The sequence below is a fragment of the Ambystoma mexicanum genome, chromosome 12, assembly GCF_040938575.1.
Source record: "Ambystoma mexicanum isolate Mex_15411 chromosome 12, UKY_AmexF1_1, whole genome shotgun sequence".
Lineage (NCBI taxonomy): Eukaryota > Metazoa > Chordata > Amphibia > Caudata > Ambystomatidae > Ambystoma > Ambystoma mexicanum.
The window spans coordinates 45,924,493-45,952,042 of record NC_090936.1 but is presented as its reverse complement, the minus strand read 5'-3'; the positions used below and the strand labels follow the sequence as shown (position 1 = coordinate 45,952,042).

At 47.5% G+C, this 27,550-nt stretch overlaps 1 protein-coding gene across 9 annotated transcripts in view; it reads right to left on the bottom strand.

Annotated features, from left to right (window-relative positions):
* FRMD4A (FERM domain containing 4A) overlaps positions 1-27,550 on the bottom strand; it is an 897,536-nt gene that overhangs the window by 243,697 nt on the left and 626,289 nt on the right. For all 9 annotated transcript variants that reach the window (XM_069627926.1, XM_069627924.1, XM_069627927.1 and 6 more), the window contains exon 5: positions 16,972-17,056. In XM_069627926.1, coding sequence (XP_069484027.1) covers positions 16,972-17,056 — 85 coding nt within the window. The remainder of the gene's footprint in view (positions 1-16,971; positions 17,057-27,550) is intronic.

The following is a 27,550-nucleotide window of genomic DNA, read 5'->3' as shown; positions in this document are numbered from 1 at the left end:
CACAGATCAGGCTGTGAGGATAAGACCACTTCAACATGTTTTAAACAATTTGGGGACCCAATTGAGACACTGTCAGAGGGCCCAAGTCCAGCACCGTCCTGGCAAAACTGGGACATCTGGTCACCCTACGTAAGGAGTGCCTTAATTTTCACATTTAAACGAATGATACTCCCCTTCAGCCCACATGCGTGGAGGCCGGCTCGTGTTCTCCCCCGAGAGCTGGATTAGCCTGGTGTTACTTAAACTCATCGCACTTTTAGCACCGCCCCCCATAATTCACTTGATTACTTTGGTACTTTGCCTACTAGATATTCTTTTAAAAGATGTAGTCTTATAGACCGATGCTATGCGTCTATTGCCTCTTCAAATCTCTGCCCTAGCACCCTATTACCCCCATGTCCATAGTCTCAAACAGGTTTTGCCTTTTTTCAACCCAGAAGGAAAAAATGTTGATCAGGCAATTCTCTTTTCACCTTTGCAATTTAGTACCCGTTATATGGGAGTCTCCTGAATAATCGCCAACTATTTTAGATTTTTCAGGGCACTGCAGCAAGACTGGGCTCATTGGCAAGACGCCAAATGCCCCCATTTGAGGGCTTTACATTTTCTTTTCGTTGGACAGCCCCTCGGGCATGTAAGTGTGGGCCAATTGACTACCCTTTAAGCCGTTCTTTTGTTGACTTTTAACACCCACACAAACAGCGATAGCCCACAGCCTTCTTGCAACCACAACTTTACACTGCGACGGGACATTCTAGTTATGAAATAAAACTTTCTGCAGCACGCAAAGAGTATGGCCGCCGTGTCGTCATTGATGTTACATTCAATGTCGTCAAACATGTCGATGATGATACAGTTTGTACGGTCGTCTGTGTTATCTGTGATGTCATGAGCAGTGCGTAGATGGGGGCGAGTTATGGTTGTGTTGGAAACCATAATTGACAAAATAAGTACGCTTAAAGCTTGTTTTTACAAAACCGTAATAACGCCACAACTGCAAGTTAGAGATTTTTTTTAGATTATCTATTTAGTAATTCAAGTTACGATATTGCCTCACCAGAGGGCATAGCCTTTCGCCCTGTCAGAGTGCCCTCACCTACAGTGATGACAGGCCGTGGTCTATGCAGAGTGAACCTGGCATGACCTGTAGCTATGTGCTTCAGGCCCAGTGCCAGGGGTGCCCTTTGCACATTTAAGCCTGCAGTTAGCTTACTAATAGTTAATGAAGGCATGGCTGGTGTGCAGAGTGACTGTCTTCTTCAGTACTGTAGTCACAGTGCTATGGAATTGGAGCGCTCGTGGCCCACAGACCTTGTTACAGTAATATTGAAAAGCGTGCACATGTCTGCACAGTTTGTCCCTCGGGTCTGTGGCCCTGTCCCTGAGGTATGTATATGAAGTGGACACATTGAGGGCCCGGTTCACAGACACTTTTTATAATAATCCCATAGGAAAACACTCTGAGAACCAGGCCCTTAGACTATTTTTCAAAACTGGATATTCTGCCCATGTAATGCATGCCTTCGCCACTGGAGGTCGCAGTCTGACCCACAAAACGTTTTTGCAGATCAGTGTCTGCATATTTCAAGATGGAAGCAAATTCAAAATGTTGAGCTGGTCACCAACTCAGCAATTCACTAGGTCTCAATTCAAATCTACGCCATATGACGAAATACCTCTGTTTGTCTTTGTGTGCTTTTTATTCACCAGACCAAACGTGGATTTAAAGTTGGACCAGTGCCAACTTCTAGTCAGAATTTGTAAATGGTCCAGGGATTTCCTGCAAGCCATTTGTAATGTGGTACTTTTTATACGCGTGTAACTTGCAAATGCAAACACAAAACGTAATACATTCTGCATTTGGAATATAACAGAGAAACCCAAAAATAAAAAGAAAGAACCCAGGGGACTGGAGACACGTTTTTAAAGTTTCGATTATTACCCATGAAAATTCATGGAATTATTTGCATGGAAAATGGGGGATTTGCACCCCATTCAGCATGCAAAACTCTGTTAGTCGATTCATGGAATCGACAGCGCAGCACTTTTTCCTAACTTGTGTGGCCTTCACGCAGACTCGGCAGGTCACTAGGAGCGGTCGAGTGCCTTGCGCGAGACACCAGGCAGAGCGAGGGCAAGGCCGGCGCATACAGTGGAGTAGGGGGGCGAAACTCGGAAGAACAAGCAAAAAAGTGGGCGTTACGAGGGACAGGCCACAGGCAGTTCATAGCATGCCCACAAATGCGCATGGCAAAGTGTACTCATAGATGTGAACGCACAACCTCCCGCATGCGAAATGCCCACGCAAAACCCTCCATCTCTCTGCCACCCAAAGGCAGGCGTAAGTACACTTACGCATAGCAATCGCAGCACAGAGGTGGGTTTGAATGATGGATTCAAGGGTGCGTGTGCGCAGCCGGGGATCCTATCGGACTTAGGTGTGCGTGTACGCAGTGTAGTGTGGTGCAGGAACGGTTTACGAGGGTTTGCATGAAGATTTTCCGTTTCATCAGAGTTACGATACATTGTACGTATGTTGTCGGGATGCCGGTAACAGTTACGGGAGTATCCGGGCAGGTTCCTGGAGATGCAGGGCTGCTTGTGGGGGACCCCACTCACTGTTTGAGTATTTGCACCTGGGGGAGCATGCAAAGGTAGCTGTACTGGCTGTTTTTGCTTTGCGTGTGGCGGCGTATCGGGGATGTTCCGTCCACGTCTTGCGTATACGGTTACTTTGCGCTGTTAATTCCACAAAAATGTGGGGCATGCTTTTTTCATTATGTGCGCATGCTCGCACAGTGTCCTCGGCGTGCGGCCCTTGCGGGACTAATGCACACTTTTCCATGAATCGGCCCCTAAGAGTTTGCTTAATAAAAATGCACTCCATCACACTACAACAATGCTTCATAACACTCACTTAAACTATCGCATTGATGTAAGCTACCCAACAGTAAATGTTGTTGCTGTAGAGCAGTGGTATCAAGGCATGAATTAAGGTATAATTTGTTATTGTTATTGAGTTGGTTTATGATATTTGCATTAAACTGAGCGTTTCTACCTTAATTTCGGCTTTCCCAATGTCCATGGACTTTTTCTAGATACTAACCTTAATACTTTTTAAATCCTTCCATTTGTATACATACGCACACACACACACTGTAAAATAGGCATGAACAAGGCGGAGTGGCTTACAACATCTCACTTCTTTCAACTAAGTTTGTCAGGAAAATATGTGGTTTCTCCTTTGCAGACAAAAAACTAAGAGCTTGTCAAATGTATTTCGTTAACCGGAAATGATTGTCCACATGAGTCTGAAAGGATGAACAACAGCTGTTGGAACGTCCACCTTCCTATGAGAAGCCAACACCTGTTCTGTGGCCGATCTAATAAGCCGAACCTGAAAGACGACATTCTTGTTATTGAGATACAGGCTGAACCTGTTGCCTACAGGTCAAATTTGTCACGTGAGATCTTTGGGCATGGAAAATGCAGAAGTGAGGAGGTGATCCGGAATAGAGAGCCCATGCTCTTCAATTGTCCAGCTTTGGTAACGTATATAACTTTATGGCTGGGACAATTCATGCACAATTTTGCATTAAACAACACAGGGTATTTCTTTGCCAGAATTTCCAGTGGTGAAGAAGCTGTTATCAAAATCCTGCACAAAGCTGGTTGGTTTGATTACGTCATTCATCTTCATTCCTTTTTGTTTTTCATTTTTTGTATCTATAATGATTATGTACAGTAAAGAGAACCACTGATAACACCCAACTTAATAACCCTTACAACCCCCCTTCCCCTCCTAGGACAGCGACTGAACGAGTCGTCAACTCCGGCCGGAATACCACCCACAGACGGAGACCAAACTAGTAGCAGACACCCCCTCACCAGCCACTACACCACAAGAGAACCAGACCAAAGCAGGACCAACTAGACATTACCAAACAAAGATTAAACAACTCTCAATCCTACAATGCCGCGCAAACGACCAATTCCGAGAAAAAGACAAAGAGATGAAAGAACAAACACGCCAGAACAGCAACCTAGAACAACCATAGACCGGACCCCCACAGGCAGGAACACAAACCGAAGGAACTCTGAGAGAAAAGAAAAATCCCTCTACCTAACTCCATACCTCGCAGACAACTGGCTACCTAACTCCATACCTCGCAGACAACTGGCCAACACGGCAATCCAACCCAACATTAGAAGCAGCAACATCAATCAACCTAACACAAGCAAGTAGAAGAAGGATGTCCAAAACAAACAACAAACAGACGACCGACCCAATAACCCCCTACATCACCAAAGCAAGAGAAACTCCCAATCAACAACCACAACTCCTGGAAGACGAACCCGATGAAAACACAAATCCAAGACAAAACCTAGAAGAACTCTTCGAAGACGCTGACACCCCGAACCCCACAGCCCAACAAGTGGCCGACCAAGAAGGAAACCTCAACACCGACCGGAAGACGACCTTGACAAAACCCAAACCAAACAACACCTCCAAACTTCACTGCAATCTAATAAACACAAGATCCATGTCAAAACACTCAACAGAGATCTTCGACCTACTTGACGACAACGGCATTGACATCCTGTTCATCACAGAAACATGGCTGGACGACAACTACAAAATCACACTCCAAAGCTGCCTTCTGACCGACTTCAAATGCCTACAAATAAACAGGAAAAACAAAAAAGGAGGAGGCATTGCTATAGCATTAAAAAAACACCTGAAAATAAAAACTAACGAACCACTCAACATCCTCAACTGCGAAACCATGGTAATACACCTAACAGCGAACCCAAAAACCAACATCACATTCATCCTGGTATACAGACCACCAACATATGATGCAACATTCGTCGATAACTTCATAGAAGCCATCACCAACTTAGCCATCAACCACGAACACCTAATCATCCTGGGGGACTTCAACATCTGGTTTGAAGACAGCCACGCCAACTCCCAAAACTCACTAATTGAACAACTCAGCACCATGAAACTACGACAACTAGTCAAAGGAGAAACGCACTCGGCAGGACACACCCTAGATGCAATTTTCGCCAAAGAAAAACTCATCACCACAGCACCTCCGATACAAATACTATGGAGCGACCATCTCATCATCCCATTCGTGATCACTCTGTCCACCCAAGCCTACATCCAAAATCCTAAACTCACAACCACCACCAAAAGAAACTGGAAACACGTCAAAGAAAGCAACATATTCGAACAACTGGAATTAACGAAACCCTCAACTACAGAACTGGACCTAGCCGACCTAGACGGAAAAGCAGAGATACTGCACAAATGGATCACAGATACAATAGACAAGATCGCCCCAGACAAAACGTTCACCCCAATAAAGAAAAGAGCAATGGCAAAATGGTTCACCCCACTATTAAATGACATGAAAAAGGAAAACAAAAATATGGACCTGGAATGGAGGAAAGAATACAACCCAGGGGAAAAAAACACTGTACCAGAAACAAATCCGTGCATACAAGAAGGAAATTCAAAAGGCAAAGAAAAGACTTTACGATGACAGAATCAACAATGCCACCAACACACAAAAAGAAATGTTTAGCATCATTGAAGAAATGGCAAACCCACCAGGATGCGATAACACCCCAACCCCCTCTGAAAAACTATGCAACGACCTGGCAGATCACTTAAAAAAAAAATCAACGACATCTGTCAAACCGTACAAAAGCGACCAACCAACCACAACAAACAACCCAACGAACCCAACTCGGAACCTCAACACAAACTCCAAAGCTTTCCTGAAATATCAGCAGAGGCATTCGCAATGCTGGTTAAACGAAGCAAGAAAGTGGTATCACCCATGGACCCATGTCCCCCAGACATCTACAAATCAATCCTTGCACAAGGATCACCAGCAGAACACTACAGAAACCTTCTAAATCTATCACTATCAACAGGGACTGTACCGAAAATCTTCAAATCAGCATACATCAAGCCACTCTTAAAAAACACAAGTGGTGACGTAGATGACCTTTCCAACTACAGGCCGATCTCTAACATTCCCTAGCCAGCGAAACTTCTAGAAACCTACGTATATCGGCCCTGATTCTGCTCGACCTGTCCGCAGCCTTTGACACAGTTAGCCATGACACCCTGACCAAAAGACTAGAAGACATAGGCATAACAGACGCAGCACTACGCTGGACCAAATCATTCCTAGCAGACAGAACAGAAACCGTATGGATAAAACCTTTCAAATCCACTCCACGAGTTAACGACTGCGGAGTACCACAAGGATCCTCACTATCTCCACTATATTTCAACATCTATCAGACTCCGGTCATCAGAATCTTCAAAAAATACAACATTACATGTTACAACTACGCAGATGACACTCAGATCATCTACAAAATTAAAGACACAGATGCCGACCATTCAACCCTAATCGAATGTCTAAAAGAAGTCTTCAACTGGATGGATGCCAACAACCTGAAAATCAACCAGGGAAAGACAGAAATCATTATCATATCCAAAGACCAAGAGAACAAAACCACCATCCCGTGGCCCACGGAAATGGGAAATGCACCAACACCATCGAAGGTAGTAAAACATCTGGGAGTCCTAATGGACAACAACCTAACCCTGGAACCACAAATAAATGCAACAGTGAAGAAATGCTTTTTCCTCCTCCACACGGCAAGAAGAATTCTACCTTTCCTCTCCTTCACGCACAAATCACTCACTATCGTCGCCCTAATCATGTCAAGAATCGACTATGCAAACAGCCTCTACCACGGAATACCAGAATACCTCCTGAAGAAATTGCAACGGATCCAAAATGCAGCAGCAAGACTACTCCTCAAACTATCCAGAAGAGACCACATCACTCAAGCCCTAAAAACGCTACACTGCCTCCCAGTAAAACATTGCATCACCTTCAAAACAATGTGCATAACGCACAGAGCAATCAGCGGACAAGGAGCAGAATTCCTACAAAAGAAAATAACAGTCTACAAACCAGCGAGACCCCTCCGATCAATCAACAAAATCTACCTGGAACTCAAACCATACCATAAGAAAAAACTTGGAGGCACCTCCTTCTACCACTTAGCCGCAAAAACCTGGAACAACATCCGAAAAGAAATAAGAAACACTGAAGATCACCTAAAATTCAGGAAATCAGTAAAAACCTGGCTCTACAACACCACAGACTAAACCAATAAACCGAAACTGGAAAAAAAGGATGACTAAACCGAAAAGACACATACATCCCTGACCCGAGAGAGTAACGCCCACGGCACCTGGACGGGGACACCGGATAGACTGGAACACAAGCGGCACGCACGGAGACCGAGTCAACTACCCCAGACAATCCCACCAACACTCTTGCACGCCCTTACTTAATCACCGCCAGGTACCACACGGGTGTGGAATTATCAATATATTGGCAATCACCCCACTACCCGAGAGGTTGTCATTGGCAGGTGCAATGGCCACAGGAGTATGAATGGAAGATAAGGGGAGCTATGAGAGAGCATGTTAGAGGCGGGGGCTAGAGGAGTAAGGAACCTGTAGGCCAGTCAGACCCAGATCTGGACAGAGCCGCAACAGGGGAGACTAAAAAAAAAAAAAAAAAGCCGAACGCTTCAATTCAGGATAGAGACGCAAACTAACCAACCCTACTAACAACTTACCTTTCTGCATACACCTCTCAAATTCCAAACCAAACGCAACCAAAACCTACAGCACAACAAACCGCACAAACTTCACTACATTACAACAACAAAACAAAAAACACACATAGCCTTGCACAACAGTACACGACGACTAAGGGCCGCAAACACCCCAGGCCCAGCCAACGGACCCACCGGGCTGAGGCCGCCAACAGCACATCACTGCTCTCTCGCACTTTTCCTGCTTCCTCCCACTGACTCAACCTCCCCTCCTCTTTCAGAGCCACCAGAGCGCCAAGGGACCACTCTGGTGGTGATAGTGAACATTAACATGTATTTGATGTATGTTATTTTGGAAATTGTTTCTTAAGTGTTTTAATTGAATTTTATATGTAATAAGTTTGTATATTTGTAAATGGAATGCTTTAACTTGTGTAAGGTTGAGTACGAACAACCAACTTCACAGTAAAAAAAAATGGACAAAATGTTGTTGTACCTCCTTCGACTGCGGTCATTATCCCCATCGTTCCAGTTGAACATCTTGCCACATTGCTCATGAAAGCCATATGAAATACATGTTCATGTGTTTCGCTCTAACAAGGCCTCCCTGTCGCTGGGGTGGATGAAACCTCCCACCGGCCCGCTCTTCTCCTGGATAATGGACTGTTAAATGTAGAAACATGTTTTTGCTGCCTTGCTGAAGTACATGTCTGTTGGCGATTAGAAAATTACAATATTTGATTTTTTGGGGGAGCAAAATAGAAGCAATTTTCTAATAATAAAGAGCTTTCACCGAGCCCAAATTGAGACCCCGCCCCTCCATCTCCTTTTGATCTGCCAGAATGCTTGGCGGCCATACAAATGGTACAGCGTTCTTTCATTGATGGGTGAAATTTCAATGTTTTTTTTTTACGAGTACATTTTTCCGAAAAAACTCATCGAAATATTTAGGGGGAATGGAAAAGTATATATAAGGGGTGGGGGTGGTCGGGAATAGGTAAAAAAATAATAGGGGATGGGGATCGGGGGAACTCCCCCAAAAATAAAAATGAATCCATTCTGTTTCGTTTTTTCAATGAAAAATACTTTGAAAAAAACTCATTGAAATGTCACCAATCGATGAAATGACATGGAATCATACAAATAGCAGCGGTATGCAGCGTAGATCTCAGTAACATAATCTATTCAAAACAGCACACCTTTGCCAAATGCAAAGCATTTGCTGCATTTAAATGGTCTCTCCCTCCAAAATATCCACACTTAATACATCTGAAAATCAGAACTTATGACATATGTTAAAGAGCAGGGAAAAAGGGAACATAGTTTTTATCTGTGTAGTCTGCATTTATTCTTCAAAACGCTCTAAATTAAAATTATGCTAGGAAGGGACATTTTGTCCAGTGTTCGAACTGTGCCAAACGTACACACATGTCAGGTTATTCTTGCACAGTCCTCACAGCGTGCATAATTCTCTGTTACAACAATCGACCAACGACATTAGCTAACTCTATGCCAGAGTTTAAGCATGAAACAATGGGATGCTATGAATGGGCACAATATAAAAGTAATACATTTACTATCAACTTGGGCAACTTTTGCTTTCGATCCTTCCTATTTTTCTTGATTGCCAACTTAAAAAACTGTAAACGGGCAGTATGACATTGTCAGCATACACTACAACTAAGTACGGCACATATTTTTCAATACAAAAAAGGTGCCTTTTTAGAGCCACTATTTCCTGCAGAGACGGGCGGGCGGAGCACATGCAGGGTAACCAAGTTGGCCGCCTTTCAGAATTCTGTTATGTGCAGATCTCTTTGGGTAGAAGGCATATCCAGGATCGTCTACCAAGTGGGGCTTGAAACTAGTGCTAGTGTAGTATGCCCACACAGCGCTGCTGAGTGGGTATTTCCAGATGTATTTATTTATTTATTTATAACACGCACAATTGACCCGTATGCATAATGACTCAATACAAGACATACTAACAAGAAAAATAAACAACATATAAACATAAACGGGCAGCTGAGTAAAACAGATCAATTCAAAACAATGTTCAACCTTGAGAACAGTGATAGATGGTTCATTTTAGTGATTCTGTGACGAAACATTGGGAAGCTGCTCGATCCGCATCCCACCATAATACAGTCAATGTTGTCCAGACCACACAAGTTCTCGATATGGGTTCTCATAAGGACCCTTAAACCTGTGGGTCTGACACAGTTAGGAGCCATTTTTATGTTAAGCCAAGCTAAGATTGTATTCATTAGGGCCTCCCTTGATTCAAAGTGAGTCGATTTCTCTACATTGGAGATTATAACTTTTTTAGGGTCCAGTACAAAGCTCCTTAAGGTGGGGTCCGTAATGTTCGCCATTGCCGTTTTTTTAAAACGTGGATCCCTGTGGCGTATGGGGGCCAATGGTGCCACGGAGGTGAGGAGACCTCTAATGGGGCTTCAACCCCGGGGCTAGAAGCCAGAGCAACTTCTTTCTTCTGTAAGGCCAGAACCAGATGGGTAGAGTCAGAGAGGTTAGTTTGAGTTCCCTGGTGAAATCCAGGCTAGCCAAGTGACCTTTTGATCCTATTAGCATCTGGATTTGAAGGTTTCTGCAGGGTAGACGACGGAAACTCTGAGAGTTTCTGACCAACTGCTGTAGCTCAGGAATGGAGGTCCTCAAGGTTAAGGATGCCACAAGGTCCTGCAGCAACTGAACTTTATAGGCGGACCAGTAAAAAGGGGGCCTTAAGGGTGTCCATCCCTCAACTGAGACTTTCTGGCGTTTATCTCTCTGCTGTCCCCCCCCCCAAAGGCACAGATATGTGGGGCAGTCCGGAGAAGTGGGGCAGTTCAGGAGAAGAAAGGGGTGAAAGAGATGTCATGGCTCTATACCCATTCTTAATTTCACTATTAAGATTTTTGTTGTTGCACAGAAGCTCAGATAAGAGACGCTGTTCCTTCTGAAGCATCTGTCGACCTCCGAAAGACAACTGCCTCGCCCTTGGTAATCCATCAAAGGTGAGGGTGAAGAGTGTGCCAACAGGACTGCACTCCCCCGCCTCCCTGCCCCCGCACTCCTTTGGTCACTAGAAGGCTGCGGAGTGGAGACCAGGCCCACCTCTAGTGAGCGAACTGTGTCCATGTCCATGCTTAGCAAAGACTGTAATCTTGTAACTGGCATGGCTGGCTGATTTAAGAGGTAAATGCGCGGACAAAAGGACCGAGGTACAATCACCAAGAAATACACCAGAAAAAGCTACGAGGCAATGAGGAGAGCAAACCTCTTAACCACGTTTCATGTGCAGAGCCGGCTAAACACCAAGCAGATGCGCTGTTGTTACTACGAGCCGTGAGCCGCCACTACCATCAAAGGACACTAAAAGCACACTAGAGGTCGGGAACTGTGAGGCTCCAAAGGACTCCAGAGTGAATGAGACGCTGAGCTCCCGGTGCCGTTCTGCCGTACCGAGCTGCCACCACCGCAGCCGCCACAATGATCCTGCACACCTTGCGGGAGAGCACGCTGCGCTCGCCGAACACTCACTGCTCCGTCGCTGTGAGAGTAGAGTAGAGGACCCTACACAGTGTGCAACGTCAAGACGCACTGCCTAGCACAGCCGCTTCTGACATTGCCTCTTGCGGACGCTTGAATCTAGATGTTGCCTCGAGATTGCGGGTGGGTCTTGCCCACTCAGGCCCGACCCTGTCTACACCTCTTGGACCATGCATGGATTTGGTCGAAGTAAGATTCCACCTGCACAGAGAAACAACTTTGATAGGTGGGTGAATGTCCAGCGAGCGATATGTAGCGCCTTGAATTTCACGCAATTGTTTGCCAGAAGTTCAAAATGCCTCTTTAGCAAAACAACCTCAAAAAAATACCTGAACCTCAACATGGACACAGCTCTCTCAAAGGGTATGATGTGTGCAGCAGTAAGGTGGTGGCTTCAGGCTCTGTTATATGTGAACTCTTATAGGTTACGAAGAATGAATTCTGGTTTGCGAAAGAGCTTGTGTGGATTTTAAGAAGAATGTCTTGCAATTGCCCCCCCCCCCCGCCTCCCCATTCGTTGAAATACATTATTGCTAACTGGGAGAGTCCACCAGGCCCCCATATGAACAGGACTCGTTGGGCCCGTGGATGACCGGATTAGGTTTGGTTACCAGTACACACGCCCGATGTTTGTGAAATTGAAGGTTGATTGCTGGAAGGTTTTGAATTAATCATCACCTCTGGCATTGCTGTGGTCAACCTTACAGACCATTGTCTTTCAGTATGCCATGTTATTACAGAATCTGAAGACCCACGTTGCCATTACACAATACCACAAGCAAGCCCAGGCATTTTGCACACCTCATTTGGTGCCACCATTGAGGTATAGTTTTGGTTGCTTAGCACAGTGCCATTACAGAAGTGGAAAACTGTATCCAAATTAGCCTGCTTTAATTTTGCTGTAGCCACCCCAAGTGGGATGGGTATGACCAAACGTGGGTTTAGAGAAATACAAATTCAAGAAAATAATACCCATTTGTAGAATCCCTCCAGGAGCTTTGCTATACACCATTTACTTAAGCAGAGACCCAACAGTTGAACAATATAAAACATTTTTTTTCTGGAATGTGGAAGTAAAGATGGATTCGCTTATCACTACAGGGGCATCAGCCCCAGTCGTTCGTATCCGTCTTCTTTACTTTCCTTGTACCCTAGGATTGGAATCTCTCAACTAACGCTGACCAATTAATCCAAAGAATCACAACAAATATGTTGCTGTATACATTACTGCACGAGCTCACCCCAAACATGAGACTCGTTTCATTTGGAGCACTCAAACAGTGGATGGAATTATGCAATAGATCCAGGACGAATTCCCAAGAGATGTTTTTCCATAAAGCCTACCTTCCCACCCCATCTCCACTCACCATGCCCCAATGGTTTTCCTCATTGCATCATCTTTCTGAAGCCTTGTAATATGGGGGGCACCCGCTCAGTCCCCCACTACCCCTTATCTGAGGTAGGATACTGTGACAAGGCCAGTACCCTGGACTTGCCAAGGGGAGATGAATCACAGTGCCCCTATGCACAGACCTGTGAACACTCCGGAGAGAAAGAACAACTCCAGAGATGCGGTCCTTGCAGCTGCAAGCATGCGCGCACACACACTCCGTTGCCGGCACTGCAAGAGGAATAGACACTGGTGCTGCACATTGCATGCCGGCCCTGGGATGCCCAAAGGGGGGGTTCCCAGAGGGGCCCCTAAATCACCAGAGACTTAAGCATGTGGAAGAAACCCCAAGTGGGACTATACATACCTTGAACGGGAGCCAGCCAATGGTCTCCTGACACAAACTTGGGCAATATACAAGGCGTACCGCCATTGCTGCCTCACTGTGCCTCACCCTCCCCCCTCACACCCTAGAGGAGAAACGTGACGTGACATAACCTGCCATTTAAGGTCTTCTGTGTTTGTAACGCCTTCCAAGCGGGGAAGACATGGCCAGATTATACAGAATGCCAATCAGAGGACAGGAATGGGGGACAAGAAAGCGGCCAGGAACCAAAAAGTTGTGGGTTGATCGGGTGATGTCAAAAGGGGTGGAGGTGGGAGACCAAGAGACCGGCAAGTGGAGTGGACAGTGGAGGTGATTTTTGGACCAGATGAGGCATTGGCTTGCGAGTGCAAGTGGTGCTGGGTTGTGAGCGTGCATGGAAGAGTAACCAATGTGGTTGGATGAGACAGCGTAAGGAGTGACTGGGAAGTGTTTGTGTGTGAGTGAAAGATGGTGAGTGCAGTTGTAGTACTAGTGTGGAGGCAGTAGTGCGTAGGAGGGAGACAGCGCTGCGTAAGAGGGAGGCAGCAGGGCATAGGAGGTAGGCAGTAGCACATAGGAGGGAGGTATAAGCACATAGGAGGGAGGTAGTAGCACATAGGAGGGAGGTAGTAGCACATAGGAGGGAGGTAGTAGCACATAGGAGGGAGGTAGTAGCACATAGGAGGGAGACAGCGTGTAGGAGGGAGACAGTAGCTCATAGGAGGAGGTAATAGTGCTCAGGAGGGAGGTGGTATTGCATAGGGGGAGATAGTAGTACTTAGGGAAGTAGAGTGAGGGAGGTAGTAGTGTGTAGGAGGGAGGCAGTAGTGCATAGGAGGGAGACAGCGCTGCGTAAGAGGGAGGCAGCAGGGCATAGGAGGCAGGCAGTAGCACATAGGAGGGAGGTATAAGCACATAGGAGGGAGGTAGTAGCACATAGGAGGGAGACAGTAGCTCATAGGAGGAGGTAATAGTGCTCAGGAGGGAGGTGGTATTGCATAGGGGGAGATAGTAGTACTTAGGGAAGTAGAGTGAGGGAGGTAGTAGTGTGTAGGAGGGAGGCAGTAGTGCATATGAGGGAGGTAGCGCATAGGAGGGAGGTAGTAGTGCATAGGAGGGAGGTAGTAGTGCATAGGAGGGAGGTATTAGTGCTTAGGAGGGAGGCAATAGTGCATAGGAGGGAGTTGGTATGTAGGTGGAGTTAGTAGCGCATAGGAGGCAGGTAGTAGCACATAGGTGGGAGGTAGTGCATAAATGGGAGGTAGTGCATAGATGGGAGGTAGTAGCGCATAGGAGAGTAGTAGCACGTAGGAGGGAGGCAGTAGTGCATAGGAGGGAAGTAGTGCATAGGAGGGAGGCAGTAGCGCATAGGAGGGAGGCAGTAGTGCATAGGAGGGAGGTAGTGCATAGGAGGGAAGTAGTGCATAGGAGGGAGGCAGTAGCGCATAGGAGGGAGGCAGTAGCGCATAGGAGGGAGGCAGTAGTGCATAGGAGGGAGGCAGTAGTGCCTATGAGGGATGCAGTAGTGCCTATGAGGGATGCAGTAGTGCATAGGAGGGAGGCAGTAGTGCATAGGAGGGAGGCAGTAGTGCATAGGAGGGAGGTAGTGCATAGGAGGGAGGTAGTGCATAGGAGGGAAGTAGTGCATAGGAGGGAGGCAGTAGCGCATAGGAGGGAGGCAGTAGTGCATAGGAGGGAGGTAGTGCATAGGAGGGAAGTAGTGCATAGGAGGGAGGCAGTAGTGCATAGGAGGGAGGTAGTGCATAGGAGGGAGGCAGTAGTGCATAGGAGGGAGGCAGTAGTGCATAGGAAGGAGGCAGTAGTGCATAGGAGGGAGGTAGTGCATAGGAGGGAAGTAGTGCATAGGAGGGAAGTAGTGCATAGGAGGGAGGCAGTAGCGCATAGGAGGGAGGCAGTAGTGCATAGGAGGGAGGTAGTGCATAGGAGGGAAGTAGTGCATAGGAGGGAAGTAGTGCATAAGAGGGAGGCAGTAGCGCATAGGAGGGAGGCAGTAGTGCATAGGAGGGAGGTAGTGCATAGGAGGGAAGTAGTGCATAGGAGGGAGGCAGTAGTGCATAGGAGGGAGGTAGTGCATAGGAGGGAGGCAGTAGTGCATAGGAGGGAGGCAGTAGTGCATAGGAGGGAGGCAGTAGTGCATAGGAGGGAGGTAGTGCATAGGAGGGAAGTAGTGCATAGGAGGGAAGTAGTGCATAGGAGGGAGGCAGTAGCGCATAGGAGGGAGGCAGTAGTGCATAGGAGGGAGGTAGTGCATAGGAGGGAAGTAGTGCATAGGAGGGAGGCAGTAGTGCATAGGAGGGAGGTAGTGCATAGGAGGGAGGCAGTAGCGCATAGGAGGGAGGCAGTGTTGCATAGGAGTGAGGTGTAGTGTGGATGAGGGAGTGGTGGTTTGGAGGAGGAAGCAGAAATGTGGAAGAGGGAGTGGTAACATCGAAGGTTGGAGGCAAGACTTAGGAGTGAGAGACTTTGGAGGGATAGAGAAGAAGTGTAAAAGGAATAGTGTGAGAAGCAGGAGTGTGGGGGGGCACCCCTGCAACTCCCATCCCCCACCAACACCCCTCTTCTTACCACTAGCATTGCAAGGTGTGCGACTGGCACACCTTCTTGCCCCTGCTATTACTTCCTGGTGAGCACCCACCCTGACGTCCCACTACGGGAAAAGGGGGTCATGCCCGAACACTGATTTGCTAAAGTAGAGCTGAAGTGATGCAACACGTAACATTCAAGCATCCGTGTCAACATAACAGATTCCAACCTCCAAGGGCTTTTCAGTCTTTGCATTCTGGGGCTTTTAGCTTAGATTTCCCCATTAGACCTTCACCGCTAGTACCAGAATGCAAGGCAAAAAGCAGAACTGGATAAGCGCCTCTCGTGGGAAGGACCATGTTGGCAAGTACGCCTAAAGGCAACCAGTTAAGCAGATCTCACGTTTGGGGGAATTATCTACAGAGAGCAGAGAAGATTTTGCAAATTCAGACAAGTGCCATGGAGCAGTGCCGGCCCCAGGTCTACCAGCGCCCTGTGCAAGATTTTTCAGTACACCAGGCCTCACCCCAACCTCCCCAACATTTTGACGGAACCCGTCGGGCCTCACTAAGCCCTGCCTGAGACCCCTCTTGGACTCAAAGATATTTGGTTGGCACCTAAACAAAGTGGCTGGCGATTACTTTTGTTAAACCTTTCTCTGTGATCAGCAGCCCACTTTTACGAATGTATAGGCAGTTAGAACTGCGATGGGACATTTACAAATGCAAGTCCCGCACAGCCCCAGTTACCTCCAAAATGTGTGCCTAAAATGCCTATCAAGAACACCCCGTGGCGTGATTTTTTAATAGGCAATGGGCCAGACAGATACTTTAGTTTACATGACACTGAGCTGGGGCAAGGGCTTTACCTCCAGCTCAGGGCGCCCTTTATTTGCTGCACTGGGCGGGAGGCGCCCTTGTGCAGCCGCACCCCCTGAACACACCTTGAGCCGGCGCTGCCCTGGGGTATCGCGAATACTGAAAATCTCAAGGAACTGGAGCACAGTTTCATATCCGATTCCGACAAGTTCTGAAAAAAGCGTACTTTGTACCTGTGCGTGTTTGCCAGTGCCCCTTTAATAGTATGCAAGTATAATGCCAGAAGGCCCCGCCAGCACCCCCTTCCATATTTGTTAAACCAGCTTCCTGCATTATTAGCAGGGGGCAAAGCTGCTTAAAATTCAGGAGTCAATGCCATTTCCAAGGCAACTTCAGATGGCGGAGGCGTGTGCACCTCTGGGCTCTGTTTGATTATCTGCTCAGCGTCGCCCGTGCCGGCATCTTCATTCAGACTGACATTATCCCCTGGAAACCGGGGCTCATTGTTGCCGCGGCCTGCGGAGAGCCCCTGAATTTACTCCGACACCCATACAAAGATCTGCAATAAATGGCCAGTCTATGCCTCGCCCCGTGAGATTATTCTCTGCCAGAGGAGTTCAGTACTCACTTACCTTATAAATACAAGACTTGGCGTTCAAGAAGAAGAGCTCTATCGTGGCGTTGTCCTTCAGGTAGGATATGCTTTCTATGTAGAACCTGGGGAAACATGAAAAGGAGGTTACACAGAGGTTAACACTCGTGTTTCTGCGTCTTTGAGTGTGAGCACCAGCCGCCATGCTGAGCTATTTCATCACAACAAAAACATAATGTGAAGTTCTGCCTTTGGCAAATGGCAGGGAAGTGAATTGAAACTCATTTTTAAATGTACAACGTTTGAACCGATTATATGTAAATATACAATGCCCTTGGGCTGATGTGCGCTTTAAAAATGTGAATAACTAAATAACAACATAGGACTATTGTTAAATGAAATGTGTTCAAATAATACACAATGTGCATTGCAATCATAAAAGGGATGGAAAATCACAGGGAATTGCGTTATCTTGAGTATCATTTTTTTCTATTTTATTGTCCAAATTTTTATCGCCACCTTCCTCTGCCCATACTCGGCTTCTCGCCCCGCCCCTCCCTCCCTCTTTAACCCAGGGGCGACAGAGCATTGCAATTCATAGGGAAAACCTCTGTTCTTCTACACCCCATTTCAAATGGGACCATTTGTGTAACCATAACTCATCCTGCAGGAGAAGGAGATTGTCCTTTTGTCCTTCAGCCTGTGGTTCTCCAGACGTTTTGCACAATGACTCCCATGGACCCTCACCATTGACTATGCAGGCTAGAGCTGACGGGTTGCAGTCCAGAACTCCTGGCGAGCCATAGCGTGCTGATCCCAGCTCTGTGTGCTAGCACTCTAGATAACTTTAGGGAATGCAGGGCTGGGGATAAACACAATGCCCCTGCCTTGCATGGTCCTTATAGCATGTGTGCCCGGGATACTGTAAGCTAAGTGAAAACATGTTTCCCTAATACACCCAGGTCATGAGAACATCTTCAGCTGCTTTAATGAAGCTGAGGGTGCGATCAGTGTTTTCGCTGGGTTGACTTGACTCCTTCATAATGGGTAGCACATCGGTGCCCAGTCACCTATTAGCGAGCTGGTGCGACTGGATAAGCTCCGCCTTCTTTCTTGTTCTTGCTGACAAATTTTATGCATCAGCTGTGATTATTGGATACCGAGCCTTGAGCCTCATTACTCCATCCTCTCTGGTTGAGTGTGTAGTCGTGGGTTGGATTTCTTCATGGTCTGTGTGGACTTGTCACAGTAAGGCTGGTTTCACAGGGTCTTTGCCATGACGGGCTGCGGGTAGTGGTTGAAAGGGTTTGCAGTGGTGGCAGCGAGTCTCCTGATCAGAGGCTTCGGGTTCTGATCCAGTCCTTGGCAGACGTTCTTGCTCAGCTTTGCTAGATAAGCTTTAGTCCTAGGGCTTTATATATTAAAGCTTGGGAAGCAATAGGGGCAGGTTATCTGGTGAACAGCGACATCTTCTGTCTCCATAGACATATAGCAGTCTGGTACGTAAGATCTGGCACCTCCCATCTGAAGACGGGCAGGATAGAAAACTATGCAGATAAATTCATGAAGGGAAATAGGTTTGATTGTGCGACAAACATTTAATTCATTGAGCTATGGTGGACTGTTTTGACGTAATGATTGCAAAAGCTGCAAACAAGGCCTGGATTGGCCCACTTGAGTGCCTTGCCTGCATCCTGGCTGTTTGCCCCCCAACCAAGCACAGCACTGTTGTTATGCATGATTGGAAAGAAGGGGAAAAGCTTCTTATCACCTGGTTCATAATGAATTGGCCCGCAAGAGAGATTTAGGGGATTGTGAATATACTAGTATTGCTTATATGGCAAGCATTGAGTGCAGACACCTGCACAGCACGTGGCCTGGGCAGCCAGAGACCTTACCCACCTGGAGAACCTCTCAGCCCCTCTGCCGTAAGACTCTTAACACCTCCTCTTTAAACACACAGTTTGTTTTCCTCAAACAATATGCTTGGGTGCGCATTTATCGAGCAATGGGACAGCCCTGAGGTGTGAACACTTCTCGCAGCATTCTATGTGCAGCCTGTACAAGAGGTTGCAGATTTAAATCAATCCAAGGATGGGGAAAGTACTACAACCGAGAGAGATACTATGAACAGGGAAAGCGTCAGAGCATTTTAACCTTTTATTTATTTGTGCATTTATGGCAGCGCGCCCAACCCTCAGGCATCAGGGCGGTAGTTACAGTAAGTGCGAAGTTAAAGTACTTAAAGGTGAAGGTTACAATATACAAGTGGGTGTGGGACAGTCACACCTCATGGTGCAGGGGGCCACATCAGGTGTACATGGGCGAATCTAGTAGGTGCATAAACTGGGAGAGCCATGCCTCATGATGCAGGGGGCTACATCAGATATACATGGGCAAATCCAGTAGGTGCATAAACTGGGAGAGCCATGCCTCATGATGCAGGGGGCTACATCAGATATACATGGGCAAATCCAGTAGGTGCATAAACTGGGAGAGCCATGCCTCATGATGCAGGGGGCTACATCAGATATACATGGGCAAATCCAGTAGGTGCATAAACTGGGAGAGCCATGCCTCATGATGCAGGGGGCTACATCAGATATACATGGGCAAATCCAGTAGGTGCATAAACTGGGAGAGCCACGCCTCATGATGCAGGAGGCTGCATCAGGTATACATGGGCAAATCCAGTAGGTGCATAAACTGGGAGAGCCATGCCTCATGATGCAGGAGGCTGCATCAGGTATACATGGGCAAATCCAGTAGGTGCATAAACTGGGAGAGGCACGCCTCATGATGCAGGGGGCTACATCAGATATACATGGGCAAATCCAGTAGGTGCATAAACTGGGAGAGCCATGCCTCATGATGCAGGGGGCTACATCAGATATACATGGGCAAATCCAGTAGGTGCATAAACTGGGAGAGCCATGCCTCATGATGCAGGGGGCTACATCAGATATACATGGGCAAATCCAGTAGGTGCATAAACTGGGAGAGCCACGCCTCATGATGCAGGAGGCTGCATCAGGTATACATGGGCAAATCCAGTAGGTGCATAAACTGGGAGAGCCATGCCTCATGATGCAGGGGGCTACATCAGATATACATGGGCAAATCCAGTAGGTGCATAAACTGGGAGAGCCATGCCTCATGATGCAGGGGGCTACATCAGATATACATGGGCAAATCCAGTAGGTGCATAAACTGGGAGAGCCACGCCTCATGATGCAGGAGGCTGCATCAGGTATACATGGGCAAATCCAGTAGGTGCATAAACTGGGAGAGGCACGCCTCATGATGCAGGGGGCTACATCAGATATACATGGGCAAATCCAGTAGGTGCATAAACTGGGAGAGCCATGCCTCATGATGCAAGGGGCTACATCAGATATACATGGGCAAATCCAGTAGGTGCATAAACTGGTAGAGGCACGCCTCATGATGCAGGGGGCTACATCAGATATACATGGACAAATCCAGTAGGTGCATAAACTGGGAGAGCCATGCCTCATGATGCAAGGGGCTACATCAGGTATACATGGGCAAATCCAGTAGGTGCATAAACTGGGAGAGGCACGCCTCATGATGCAGGGGGCTACATCAGGTATACATGGGCAAATCCAGTAGGTGCATAAACTGGGAGAGCCATGCCTCATGATGCAAGGGGCTACATCAGGTATACATGGGCAAATCCAGTAGGTGCATAAACTGGGAGAGGCACGCCTCATGATGCAGGGGGCTACATCAGGTTTACACGGGCAAATCAAGCAGGTGCATAAGATGGGAGAGCTGTGCCTCAAGGTACTGGGGCTACATAAGGTATAGATGAGCAAACTAAGTAGGTGCATAAACTGGCAGAGCCATGCCTCATGGTACAGAGCTACATCTGGTATACATGGGAAAATCAAGCAGGTGCATTAAATGGTATGGGGCCACATCAGGTTTACATGGGCAAATCAAGCAGGTGCATAAGCTGGGAGAGCCGCGCCTCAAGGTACGGGGGCTACATCAGGTATAGATGAGCAAACTAAGTAGGTGCATAAACTGGGAGAGCTGAGCCTCATGGTACAGGGCTACATCAGGTATACATAGGTAGGTCAAGTGGGTGCATAATTAGGAAGGCTGCGCCTCATGGTTTGGGGGGCTGCATCAATCATGCGATGACGATGCAGGCCGTAGGCTGAGGGAGAGGAACAAGGTCGGCGGCAACAGTGAAGAAGAACGAGGGACAGCAAAGGTCAAGCAATAAGAGGCTATAAATAAGATGTAACATATCATACAGGTCATATCATACAGGTCATATCATACAGGAGGGACCATTGAAAGAACGGTGATACAGGCAGGACAGCAATATGATAGAATTCTTACATCGTGGGATGGCAACACCAGATGGTACTGAGGTCAAAGTATTGCCTGGGGTAAACATAGTCACAACGGTAAGCAGTGCAATAATTATGTTGTAAGGGGATTAGTACAGAAAGTGGTGCACTAGTCTTGGGAGGATAGCTCAGGGGCAACGCGCTTTGTTTTGGAAACAAGATAACATGGAGCACCACAGGTTTGATCCCTGGGTCTGCGCTTAGAAACCTCTGGGTATTAAGCACGTTATAAATAAACAATCCTATCATATCATAAACTGGTCACCGGACTAGTGAAACTTTGAGCACACTTATGGCAAAATGAAATGATATATGAGGGCAGTCAGAAAGTATGTGAAAGGTTTGGGTTGTAGGCCAGTGTGGTGGGGGGATTTGATCGGGATCTGGGGAGCATTCAATAGGAAGGATGCAACAGTGCAGGTGAATCGAGACATAGGGGGTAAATATCGGTATGGTGTCAGTGACGGTAGAACTTGCAGGAATGGTTACCATCCACCCTTACCTTGCATGTATTGGGATGCGGCTCCACAACTTCACATTGAGTGAATGACGAAGGTGGTGGGAGGTGCAGGAGAGACGAGCGGGGGAGGGTAGAAGTTGAGGGTGCCAGGACGCCGGACATGCCCCGGACAGGCACCAGACAGGCTTTAGGCCTTAAGTAGGGGCCTTGGGTAGGGGACGCTGGCACACTCTGCCCGCAAGGAGGCAGGAACAATAAAGCTGAGTTGGTCCAATCAGCTGGTTGTCCACTCCATAGAGGCGGTCTTGGTGGAGGAAAGTCGTGGGCTGCAGGAGGCAGCGTAGTCTTGTTGGTATTTGGCCCACGGTGGCCGCCATCTTCATGGGAGCAGGTGCTCAGACAACAAACATGTCTCCTCTGCATTGGCCTCCTTTCAGTTGCAATAGAACCAGGGCACTGTGTGCCGGCAAGGGGGGGGGGGGGCGCGAGCACCTGCCCTATGTTGGCAGGCGTATAACATAACATAGAAATACACTCCTTTAATTTGGGATATTAAACGTGTGCAGTGTATACATCACAGGTTGCCTTTGCTCCGCCCTCAAGCCGGCACCTCTCTCTTGCGGTCTCCAGCAACGTTCTTAGCACCGTCTTGTCATTTTAGTCCGGTTTCCCCCGATGACATTACCACCATACTATCAAAGAACGATTTAATCGTTTTTCAGGTGACATTTAGGTCCTGATTCACAGAGTTCGCCAATGGAATCGCACTATTATAAAATGCGCCTGGGAATCGTTCCCTTAGTGTTTCAGCCCCTTGCTGGCTACATTTCCCATGATAATGTGCAGCTATTCACCACCTCGCTGCATTCTTTTGACTTTTTAAAAATAATTTAAACACCCCACGGGTGCCTCTCACTATTTTACCACCTGTAAGGCAAAGGCCCCCCGCCCCCAAGCATCATTTTGAAATGGGCCCCTGACACTTCACCCACCCTAGATTATGAGCAAATATGTTTAAGCGCTGAGGCGCAAGTCAGTTCCTGCTGTGCACGCTGCATGGCCAACTTTATGAACTTTTTTCAATGCACATTTATTCTTTTCGGTTCAAATTTAGGGAGGTTAATTTGTGTAAAAATGTGTTGACAAAATTGAAGGGGTAGGGACAATCTAGTTTATTACACACACATTTAGCAGTTTGTTTAATCCCCTGAGGTGCTGACGTGGACGCTCAGTCCACTTTAAAGGGGACAAACAGGTAATTCGCCAAGGTTATCTACTCAGACAGACTGTTCTAGGACTTGGTGTCAGCACAGTTCTCTTAATGGTTGTCATTTTTTTCCGGTAGATGCCCCGCCCAGTAGCAGAATGATGAGCCCCATGGCACTGGGCGCTGTTTGCAACCTGCAGAAAGAGGCCTTCGGTCCTTCAGTCAAGAGTTGATCATCCAGGTAAGGAAGCAATGTGCATGAAAGTGCAAGTGTGCTTGAGCTTCTCCTAGTGACTAAATCCCGACATTACCACAGAGATGTCCTCTGCTCCAAGCATTTGTGGACTTGGAGCTTGGACTTAGTTATTTTCTTTAGCTCAGACCCCGATAAGGCACTGGGGCACTGTATATTGCAGCGGACCACTGCTGGGAGCATACTTGCTCTGGAGTCGCATTCTATCAAATTAGTTTGCATTTTGTCACGTGATAATCTTGCCTGGGTATCAGGGACATTTCTCTTTGAGCCCCCCTCTGCTGCGGCTCACTCCATGTCTCTTGGATCCTGGGTAGGGATGGACAAACGGTCTTGGTCCATATTGAAACCCACCTTAACAAGCACTGGCAAAGCCAACAGTTTGGGCTTTTGTGTAGGAATGGGAAAGGCATTTGTCATGTGATAATATCAAGGTACGAGGCCTTTTAAATTCAAGAGGAGTGCGGGTTGTAGGCGGTTTCTGACAGTTCATTGGTTCTATGAGGAGTTAAAATGATCAGTCCCTGATCTTGATTTTAGGAGTGCTTGCAATGACTGGACTCAGGTCTATGCTTGGCACTATGGCTTAATGTGTGACCAATCTCTTGGCTATGGGGGATGGATGGGTCAGCGATCCCCTGCTACCACCTTCCAGAGCCCTTTTTGAAAGACTCTTCATATGTTTTCAAAGGTCAATGCCCCCATTTTCATCTCATTTTCTTTCCTTTTCACTTTTTCTTCGCTCACCATGACACCATATCACCTTTCCTATTTCATTCACTTTGCTTGCCTCTGCCTTCACACCACTTCTCTCCTCGCCTCTCCCCGTGCCACCTCTCCCCTGGCTCTCTCCCAAGCTCTCCCACTCCCTTTCATGCTTCCCTCCTCTTAATATGTATCCTAATGGCCATAGCAATCTCCCCCACGCTGCCTCTTTTCATGTTACCTCCTCTGCTGTGTCTATATCATCCCTCAAGGAAGCCAACACTAAGTGATGCATGTGGAGAATTTTACATGCTCTTGTAAATGTGCAATGGCACCTGATAGTCTGTGGAAGGAGATACACTTGTGAGAAGTCACGAAAAAAGGAGAATTCCTCTCGTCAAAAACCCTGGAGTGCGCATGAGGCTTTGCCAGCATCATCCCTGATCTTGCCCCCACGCCCTTATTTTCTTCTGTTGCTCTTCTCACAGCATCACCTCTTTTAATCCCCTTTACCTCTACCTTTCTCAATGGCTCTTTTCTCTTCGCACCCTCCTTTCCTGTCCCTTTTTTCCTATGATCGACCTCCACCTAAACGCCTTCTTGTTTTCACCCCATGTACCTCTTCCTTTTCCCCTGCGGATTTTAGGTGCAATGCGTTGCCTCCCAGCACCTATTTTACTCTTTTCTCTTCTTGCTTTCCGACTGTAGACTTCAGCTTCTCTTATCTTACCATTGCTCTCATCATTCTCTCCTTTGTATCTTCTTTGCATCTCTTTCGTCTAACTTCCCTTTCTAGCTCTAGTTTGCCTGCCCCTCTTTGTTTCAGAACCCCCTCTTTCACTCTCATATTTCTCCTAGTCATGGAGCTTCTCAACCTCCCCCAGACCACCATCATATCTCTCATCCTACCCACCTTTGCACTTTACATTTCTTTCTGCCCCTTTCATAATCGCTCTTCTCTACATGCTCTAATATTAGTTGAACGCTCACCCCTGATATCTGTGCACAGCCTGCTGTGTGTGGCAGGTTCAAATCCCGGCAAGGTCAACTCGCTCAGCCTTTCATCCTTCCAGGGTCGATAAATTGAGTACCACTCTGTGGGATAATAATGTCATCTGTTCTTTCAGCGCTCTGAGACCCAAGGGTATAGCGCTATATAAGAAATAATAATAATCATCTCTCTACTTACCCCTATTCTCCTCTTTCCATTCTTGCGCTCGTGTTTGCAACCCCCCCTTCCACCCCTGCCAGTCTTCCTACTAGTCCGTCTCCCTTCCCCTTCCTCTATAATCGGGCGTGTTCCCATATTTGTACATTTTGATGATTAGCGTGCTTTATTTAGGGACAGTTACAAACATTAAATGGCCCAAACAGCAAACCACTGGGCGACTAATGCATGCTTCCGTTAAGTCGGGCAAGTGGTAGCCCGAAGGCTAAACATTCACGTGTAGACGGCTGTATTTTGCCACTGGTCAGAGAATGGAGTCGGCCTTTAATACGGGGAAATGGCAGGACACGGCCTACATAGCCTATTATATAGCGTTTCCCACAGACTAAGCACAGTTCCAACATTCGCCACTGGAGGGCAGTAGCGCATTTACTATAAAATCACCCAGAACATTGCAAAGTGTGACGGATTTAGTGAGGAAACGGGGCCAAGAGAAATCCCTTTACAGGAAGAGGCGAGGAAACCGGCTTCTGCACGGCAGGGCTGCGAGCGTGCATGCCTGCCCGTCTCATGGCTCAAACCCCAAGTGCCTGTGCACTGTAATGTGAGCTTCCACAATGCAGCAGCAGGCACAGATCTGGAAAAGCACTGTGCACGTGCCCAGGGAGAACCCTCCTTTCTTTGACAACGACCCGATCTGGCAGAATACCCCCGGAGGGGGTTTCTGCTCTCCCCACGGAAAGCACACTATCGCCTCTTGAACTCTGGGCACGATTGAAAGAGCAACGCAAAACCGAATGGAAGCGATGCGCTAACACGGCTGAGGGCGAGATTCACAAAAACACGGACCTGCAAACCATGCACGTGTCCTCTTTTTGCATAGGCATTGCACGTGCATGCCAGAGTCTCTTAGGTCTGCTACATTGGCTTCCACTAGGCACAGGGGTCGAGAGGCGATGCCAACATTGACACAATTAACTTCTAGTCATGACGAAACGCAAATATATAATATGTAATTTTAGCCGAAACGAGCATACATAAATGTTTTTGCAACCGCAGCATAGCAAGTCACCGCTGTCATCGGTGATCGAAGTGAGCGGGAACGGTTCTGAACGCCGTTCCACTACTTTCATATTTTTCCCGTTTACCATACCTCTAGTTTTTACTACCATATTAACCATTCTATATAGACGATTTGTCCATTCATGTCCCTGTGCAGGTGTAAAGTTGTAATAGGAGGCTCAGTTCCTGGTCACTTAAGACTACTGTAATGCCCTGGCCGCGGCGCCTTGTCACGTGTTGCACTATGCTTCCGCCTACCCTCTTCACGGCCTTGACCACAGTTCCACTACTTTTTTTCGGTACATTTCCACCACTGGTTGCATTAAGATAACAGCAAAACACACAAGGGTTGTGAATGACCCTTTCGTGTATTGGGCATTTCCCTGCACCTGTTCGAAGTGGTGCAGGGGAACGGTAGGACATTTGTTCACATTTTAAGCATTTCAAGTTTGCAAGTCTGAAATAGACAAATCGCAATCCGACCGATCCCTCCCCAAAGCCCAGTTTTGTTCACTGGGTCAAAAAAGGCACCTGCGTTTTATGTATCCAGTGCTTTTTAAGTAGAGCTGGGCGCCCCACATAGGGCTCTGGTCTGCCCCCCTACCCCACCCCACCTCAGGCCAGTGCCTGCCCAAAGCAGTGGCCGGCCACGAGCCCCACTGGGTGCTCGCCCCCTCCTTTTAAAATAAATAAATACGTTTTAAACAAAAGACACGCTCCAGCACGTCTGCCTGTCTTCTGGTCCCGGCTGCCTAAGTGAAGTAACTATGCTCAAAATGTTGGGGGGGGGGTGTGTGGGGGGAACATGACATCTGAAGAAAAGGTGCCCTAGCCAAATGAATGGGGACAGAATGGTGTACCATGAAAGTTGGGGGGACAAACACCACTGCCCCCCCCTAAAATTACGCCCATGCTGTCCCTCCCCAGTTATTCATTGATTGGATAGGGCTGGACAGGAAGTCACGTGGTAGGCAGGAAGTCAGGCAGCTGTGCTCCTGTAAGTGCTGCCGTAACACTAGGAGCACACCTGCTTTCCCGCCCCATCCACTCAATGATTGGCTAGGGCAGAGCTGGAACACTTACACTTGCTGGTGGTGCTGGGAGGCAGCAGTGAATTCAAAAAGGGTAAGTGACCCATTTTGGCCCTTTACTTGACCCCTCAGTACACTGTAGCCCATTTAACTGCCCCTCAACCCCTCTAACTGCCCCATGCCCGTTTTGCCCCTTTTGTTCCTCATTCCTTTAGCCCCTTTTGTTGCCCCCAGACCCGTTTAGCTCCTTTTCTCTCCCCAGTCCATTTTCTTGCCCCCCCAACCAGGCCCCTCCCCTGTTAAGCTCGGCCGTTCCCCAGAGCCAGACCAGACCCCCAGGCTCGGCTC